Genomic DNA, 7849 nt, shown 5'->3' on the forward strand with positions numbered 1-7849 from the left:
ATTAAAAATCGGTTCGGTGCGATACAGTTCGGTTAATTTAGTTGGTTTTTGAATGTCCATTGACACCCCTGATCATATTGATCGCATTTCGTGACTTTTCTTTCTTCGGGCATAGATGGGAGAATATAGTGGCTATTTGTGCACAACCATTAAAAAGTGAATACACATTCGTGCGTGAAAATAGGCCACGCCATGAAAATTCTACAAATTAGCGTGGGTCATTGAGGCCCATATTACATACAAACAAGCCCACTACGTGGACCATCATGATTCACAATAGCTTCCTTCTCACTGTAATCTGCTGAAGAATCAGCTGAATTTCACAGATTCATCACATTTCTGCGTCAACATTCATGGTACGTTCCACTCTTTGATCTCTATCTTTCTATACTTGTTTATTTACCAATCGAAATGAAAATTTGTTGTGAAAAATGCCTTAATAGTGGGATGCATTTTAAATAAAGTGGGATTTAACAGAGTGAAATGGGTATATAGGATTTCCATCTAGTTTGAAATTAAGGCATAATTGATTGGCTGACTGATTCATTGGTTGGTTTGATTTGACACAAACACACACACACACACTCTCTATTGTATATGCTTAGGTGCATTTTTTTATGCCTCCTTGGTTTGTTTTGTTTTTGTTCTCTGGGGGGAGATATTTTGAGTGCGAATTGATAGTTTTTAAAGACGAAAAAACAGTTTATTGTTTTAACTGTTTCGTAATGGCCATTGTATTCCTATAAAGAAGAATGAGGAGAAACCCTAAATTACATTTGGGCAGCGCATGTGGTCATTGCCTTTGATTTTATTTGATGCTTGAATATGTTATCGAAGAAAGCAGTTGCTTCATTAATCTGTATTCTTTGAAAATAATTTCGGCTTCTTTTTCGAGATTTGAGTATGATATAGCTTATGAAGTTCCTATTTTGAACCTAAAATAATTAGAATTCTTAAATATTGGAGAACTAGGAATATATGTAGTCTACTCTGCACTTGAAGGTTGGAATTAAGCCTCTTCAGAGAAAAACATGACTTTGTGAGGGAAAAGAAAAGATTTTTGCTTTCTTACTTTCACGGAAGGCTTATGTATTTGTTTCAGAGAGGTGGGCGTAAATCAAATTAGTACCCATGGATCCATCTACTTATGTTGGATTTAAATTAGTACCTAAACTTTGAAAACAATGTAGTAAGAGATGCATCCAAGGGTGTGACCTAGTGGTCAATAAAGTGGGAGGAGAACATGAGGTCTCAGGTTCAAATTTTAGCGGAGGCAAAAAGTACTAGGTGATTTCTTCCCATTTGTCCAAGCCTTGGTGGTAGAGCCGCCTGATACCTGTGCTGGTGGGAGGTAACAGGTACCTGGTGGAATAATCGAGGTGTGCACAAGCTGGTCCAGACACCACTGTCATAAAAAAGATGGAAAAAAAATGTAGTGGGATATGTCCAGTGCTGTCAAAGGCAAAACGGGTTAAAAAGTGCTCCAGGTTTATTGGGGCTTTAAGCCCAAAGCACAATTAAAGTGTATGCTTTATTTTAAAAGGGCGCAACAAAGAAACAAATAAAAATACATATCTAGTGCAAGAACAAATAACAACATCATTCATAACAATTAATATATCTTTTTACTAATCATATTTACTGTTTTAGTACCGTTCTATTCAAGATAGAACTTATGGGAAATGAGACACACGCCTTAGTGCCTTGCCAACGCTGAAGCGCAGCCTAAGTGATGTGAAGCACCTACCCTCAGCTTCTTTGAGCTCGGCTTAAATCACCTCCAATGAGCCTTTTACTACACTGGAGATGTGTTGCATCTGAGTATTTTAACCCCCCCGAGAGAACAAAGATACACACTCCCTGAAAAGAGAAAGCACCTTTGTTTCTTCCATTATTACCCAATCCCCTTAGCATCAGGCACTTTTTTTTGATAGGTTCCTGTTAGCATCAGGCATCAACAATCTAGTTTTGAATAATTTTGAGGTATTATTCTCCTCATCTTATGTTTGCAATCTATTTACTCTGGTTACCTGAGTTTAGCAAGGTATAGCCCATTCCAAGTCCGCATAAGGAGGAGGTTAGCGAACTTGAAGTATGTTGGCAGCCAGTGCGAGAGCAGTCTAATTACTGAAGAATAGAAAGGGATAGATACATGGTATTCAGATTGCTGACACCAACTAGTAGGGATAATTGATTAACTCTCTCATCTTAGATTTATCTCAAATTATATCAGATTTGAGCTTGCTTGTTGATCCCTCAATTTGGTTTTGTAATCCCATTTCGCTTACTGCTTAAATTTGATCCGAAGGAAGGTGCACAGTACGTCTTTAGGTGCTTTAATGTTCACTGCTAGCTGCTTCCAATGCAATATTTGTCACTTGGTAGAATTCCCTCACTTGGGTTGTGATCAGAACTGGCAGACATTTAATGCGTGAAGCAGAAATGTCTGCTGCCAGTGGAGTGGCAGGTCACAGTTTCGCTTGAGCTTGTCAATAGCTAGACCTCTTTTTCTCTGTTGCCTGATCAATCATAGCCCTAAGGTTGTTGAAGTAAATTCTGATTGAGAAACAATGCGATGCATCCAATTTAAAAAGATTGGCCCCCACAACTCGTTGCACCTGACAATTTTCTTCAGTAGATACATGCAGTCACCTTTGTGAAAATATGTGGACCTAGATTTTGGTTTCCTATGTTCTAGCATTAGAGGTTTATCTTGATGCTAATAGCTGTCTTTTGGCAACCTTTTGTTTCTGTGTTTTTTATAATGTATAAGATTTTATTCATAATCAGTGTCAAGAACTTACTGTAATCAGTACATAAGTCTGTACCAAAAACAAAAAAAAGCAGTACAAAAATCTGGACTTGCTGACTACTACAAAATTGGGGAGTCTAACAAGTCCAAAGTATCAGTGGTACTAGTTACAAAAAATTCCTTCCAGCCAAAACACTAATTGCTGTATACATCTATATTTTATACAATTAATCTTTTGTTCCTTTCGACCCACACAGTCCATGCAGTACATAAGGGAATAATCTTCCAAGTCTTCTTCTGCCTCTTCTTATTGCTTTGAGCTTGCCAGCTACATAACAGACTTCTAAAATTCTGCGGCATCACCCAGTTGACTCCAAATAGGTTCAAAATATAGGGTCCGGATCTGCCAAGATTGATAACAATGCATCAGGAGATGACTCACAGACAGTGTAACATTCTCAAAGAAAGCACCTGCTACATAAATTTTATTCCCTTCTCTGTAGCCCCTCCTGTGTAAGACAGGCTTTATGAGCTTGCAACCCAACCAAAACAGGCAACTTTAGGAGCGTTTTACATGGACATTCTTCATCATAATCTCCTGATTTTTTTTTTCAACAGCAACTTATAGCATGAATGAACAGAATAAATACCATTCCCGCTTCCCAGCCATACCTGATGATCATCAACATGGTATGTCAAATTCAGCGCCTGCATCTTCTGCAAAGGAACCAATTTTAGCCAATTCCCAATCATTTAACAGCCTTATAAAGTTTTCGATCTAGTAAACTTAGAAACGAATCATATAATCATATATTTATATACCAGATGAATCAATGAGTTATCATAATTTTCTAATAATCATACAAAGTCAGCAATCAGACAGCCTTATTTGGGACCAATCTAAGTAAAACTAAAAATTGGTTTTTGAGCAATCCTCCATCATCCCAAAAATCTATCCAAAGTCTCACTTTTACCAGTATCATCTCTCACTTTGAGAGGTCCGACCTTCACTTTTTATAACCTATAAATTGAAGCCAGCATCTTCAAAGTACCTTTTCCCCCATGTGCAAATTCCAAAGCCATAAAGAATTGACATGCACAGTCAGTTTCTTTCATTTCTTCTACTAGTGCTTTGCTGAAGAGAGCCCTTGTGATTTTCTATAGTTTCTTTGCTACTGACTTAGTATCTAAGAGTGATGCAGTAAGCAAGAAGGTTTTACATAGCCTCCAGCCCTTTGGTTTAGTGGTAAGAACTCAGCGCTTGATGTGTGGGTTAGGCACATAGGGGCGGGTCCATTTGTCTATCGAGTTTTGGACCGTCCACCATTGGCCCTCGGGTTGATAAAAAAGTAAGAAGATGTTACATATAGACTTCCCGTTGCTCGTTTTTCTTCTTGGTGGTATTCACTAGCTAACTAGCTAAGAACATATTTGTTGCATCTGTATTTTTCAGAGCTTTCATGAAAATTTTCAGCATCTGTGTTTCTCAGAGCTTGATGGAAATTAGGAGTTTGTTAAGGATAGCAGCTTCCTCCATCTTTCTACAGAAGCAGTGCATGGTCTAGGGCTGAAGGCAACACTTGAAAGGATTGCGACTATCGGTTTCAGTCCTTACATATGGATGACTGAACTAAAAAAGCTTGTGAAGGAAATGACCCCCAACAATAATATAATTTTAATTATCAAATTGTTGAACAATATGGTAGGAGCAGGAAGAGAATGATGGACTGTTGCTTCTGTTTTTTAATCGTTGATATTGCTTTTTATGCTTGCTCAATCTCGTCTGTTATGACGGTAAATTTACTGATGTGTGTCATGTTCTTCTCACAGGCACCTATAAAGGGACTTCTTTCTCTGCAACGGACTGCATTAGTACAGCGTTCTAGTGAAAGATGGGGTCTATATGGTAGGTTATTTAGCACTCAGGCTGCATCAACTGCTAGCACCCCCCAACCTACTCCACCACCTCCACCTCCCGAGAAGACTCACTTTGGTGGCCTTAAAGATGAGGATCGTATTTTCACAAATCTCTACGGATTGCATGACCCTTACCTTAAAGGGGCCATGAAGAGAGGTGATTGGTACAGAACAAAAGACCTTGTCCTCAAGGGTTCTGACTGGATCGTGAATGAAATGAAGAAATCTGGTCTTCGAGGACGTGGTGGTGCTGGTTTTCCATCTGGTCTCAAATGGTCCTTCATGCCAAAGACAACGGATGGCCGTCCTTCATACCTTGTTGTCAATGCTGATGAAAGTGAACCCGGAACCTGTAAAGACAGGGAAATCATGCGGCACGACCCACACAAGTTGTTGGAAGGCTGTCTGATTGCTGGAGTGGGGATGAGGGCTAGAGCTGCTTATATTTATATCAGGGGAGAGTATGTGAACGAAAGGAAGAGCCTTGAGAAGGCTAGGAAAGAAGCCTATGAAGCTGGATTGTTGGGGAAAAATGCTTGTGGAACTGGTTATGATTTTGACGTATATATTCATTTTGGTGCCGGAGCCTATATTTGTGGTGAAGAGACAGCTCTTCTGGAGAGCCTTGAGGGGAAACAAGGCAAACCAAGACTGAAGCCTCCATTTCCAGCTAATGCAGGACTTTATGGTTGTCCAACAACTGTCACAAATGTTGAAACAGTTGCTGTTTCACCAACCATCTTAAGGCGTGGGCCAGAGTGGTTTGCTAGTTTTGGTCGGAAGAATAATGCTGGGACAAAGCTATTTTGCATCTCAGGCCATGTAAACAAGCCCTGCACAGTGGAAGAGGAAATGAGTATTCCATTGAAGGAGCTGATAGAGAGGCACTGTGGTGGTGTTCGTGGAGGATGGGACAATTTACTTGCTGTTATACCAGGAGGTTCATCTGTTCCATTGATTCCCAAGAACATATGTGAGGATGTACTAATGGATTTTGATGCACTCAAAGCTGTGCAGTCAGGGTTGGGGACTGCTGCTGTAATTGTCATGGACAAGTCAACTGATATTGTAGATGCAATTGCAAGGCTCTCGTACTTCTATAAGCACGAGAGCTGTGGTCAATGTACACCATGTAGGGAAGGCACAGGGTGGCTTTGGATGATCATGGAAAGAATGAAGGTTGGCAATGCAAAATTAGAAGAGATTGACATGCTCCAAGAGGTGACGAAACAGATTGAAGGGCATACCATTTGTGCATTGGGTGATGCTGCTGCTTGGCCAGTTCAGGGCCTCATTAGGCACTTTAGACCAGAGCTAGAAAGGAGGATCAGGGAGCACGCAGACAGGGAGCTACAGCAGGCTGCTGCTGCTTGATTGTTGTGAAAGGTTTGTTCTTAAACCTTTCTATTACATTTACACTATAATATTGATAGTAACCATGGATCCTCCACCGGATAAAACAACACTAAAATACTTTTACTTTATATTTTGGTCCTTTTTTTGGGTTGGGTTGGGGGGGGGAGGGAGGTGGTTATTGGGTCTTTTTGATGCTCTTATAGTTCGGATTATTAACGAAAAACTCTCAGGAAATTTGTCTCATTTCTCCTCTTGTGGTATTACTGACCTCTCCTTGACCAATGCAAGTCATCAATTATATTGTTATGAAAAAGCATAATATCTGTGCTAACTTTTCCTTTACCCAACCCATAGAGAGCAACACTTCTTTCTCTCAATATAAGAGAAACAAAGGCACCAAAAAAAAGGACCAAAAAAGTTGCAGATTTCAAATGCTTTCTAGTCATATCGCTGCAAGTTTAGTGGATTTTACATGACAACCCTGTGCATGGTGATGAGGTGTTCTTTATTACTGAAATTGAGGGACACATCTCCCAAAAAATATAGAAATAAAAAGAAAGCCTGAAGGATGTGGGTGTACTATCCAGCTGATTGGATATAGCAAAATGATCTAATCAGAAATGCTATCTTCATTTTCTGCAAGTTCCATCTTTATGTATGAAGTTAGGGATATCTCTTGTCAATGTTCATCTTTTGCATTGCTACAGAGTCATTGTTACAAGCTCTTACCCTTTTGCAATTTTAAGCACTGACATGTAATTTGACCCTCCAATCATTACATCATTTTAATTAATTGTTTCCCCTACCACACCTCTGCCTTCCCCCTTGCGACATGTCTCTGCCAAACGATGATTTCGATGCACCAACTTGGGCAATAATTAGTTACATGTACTTGTCATAGCTATTTCATAATTGTTGTCTTCTTTTTCCAGATGTTTGATACCATGGAATAAATTTGAGAAGTACCAGAAGTACGAAAGTAAGAGGGGAAAGCAGGATCCAAAGCTTCCCTATCGAGCCGCCTTTTTTATTGTGAAGTTGTGTGAACTATTTTTAACTCAACGGGTACTTTATGTTTCAGAGCTGGTACATCTAATGTCTTATGTATGAAAGATACATTATCATTCCCATGGCTTTGATAGTTGAAAGATGCATAGTTGTTTGTCATGTGTTAAATAAAAGCTATACTTTGGCGATCCTATTCTCCACTAAAAGCTTGTGAACTTTTGGCCTAAACTCTTTGTTGCTCAATGATATCATCTGCTTAAATCCTACCCCTACTTATGTCCATTCTGCTCTATTTGGATTCTCTCATTCGAGACTGAGCTTTTGACTTTTGAAGTAAACTATGGATAGGTCCTCGAACTATCAAAAAAGTTAAACAAAATTATCAGGTCAATGTCTTTACGTGAGTCTAAACACTCTCAATTCCTAGTTTTCTTTCCCATTATATCAATTTTCAACTAGTGCTGACTTGCAATATAATCCCCAGAAGTCTAATTACTGATTGTTTGAGCATGAAACAGAAACTGTTCAATAAGCTTGTAACATTCCTCAAATCTAAAAAACTGTCAAGACACACTCAATATAGAATTTAATTTTTTTAATCTTGTCCTGAGTGCATAAAAATTATACTTCTATTCCGGATTTAAACCCTTATGATTGACTTTTGAGTTACTTATATATATTTATAAATAATTGGATATACAAATAGGGGAATATTAATAAAGTTAATATTATTAAATTTTAGGAGTGAGTATCATTAAATACTAGTTAAGTAAAAAAAAAAAAAGAGAGAGCACGTAAGGATTAACCTAAAGCCCA

General features: G+C 38.7%; 1 protein-coding gene across 2 annotated transcripts; it reads left to right on the forward strand.

The window, feature by feature from the left end:
* The first annotated feature begins 201 nt into the window (after positions 1 to 201).
* LOC104108506 (NADH dehydrogenase [ubiquinone] flavoprotein 1, mitochondrial-like) lies at positions 202 to 7221 on the forward strand. Of its 2 annotated transcripts, none has more exons than XM_009617564.4 (3): positions 202 to 356; positions 4583 to 6055; positions 6958 to 7221. In XM_009617564.4, exons 1-2 carry the CDS (start codon positions 354 to 356, stop codon positions 6041 to 6043), a joined length of 1464 nt encoding a protein of 487 aa, XP_009615859.1. In that variant the 5' UTR covers positions 202 to 353; the 3' UTR covers positions 6044 to 6055; positions 6958 to 7221. The 2 variants fall into 2 exon arrangements, with proteins under 2 accessions (XP_009615859.1, XP_018630469.1); XM_018774953.3 differs by lacking the exon at positions 202 to 356 and adding an exon at positions 4359 to 4454.
* The last annotated feature ends 628 nt before the right edge of the window (positions 7222 to 7849 follow it).

The sequence above is a fragment of the Nicotiana tomentosiformis genome, chromosome 12 (genome assembly GCF_000390325.3).
Source record: "Nicotiana tomentosiformis chromosome 12, ASM39032v3, whole genome shotgun sequence".
NCBI lineage: Eukaryota > Viridiplantae > Streptophyta > Magnoliopsida > Solanales > Solanaceae > Nicotiana > Nicotiana tomentosiformis.

Excerpts from the sequence above, each read along its gene's own strand:
- LOC104108506 (XM_018774953.3), top strand. The coding sequence starts at position 4,374 with ATGACTGAACTAAAAAAGCTTGTGAAGGAAATGACCCCCAACAATAAT. Across the intron at positions 4,455-4,582 it reads TCAAATTGTTGAACAATATG|GCACCTATAAAGGGACTTCT; the intron begins GTAGGAGCAGGA and ends TTCTTCTCACAG.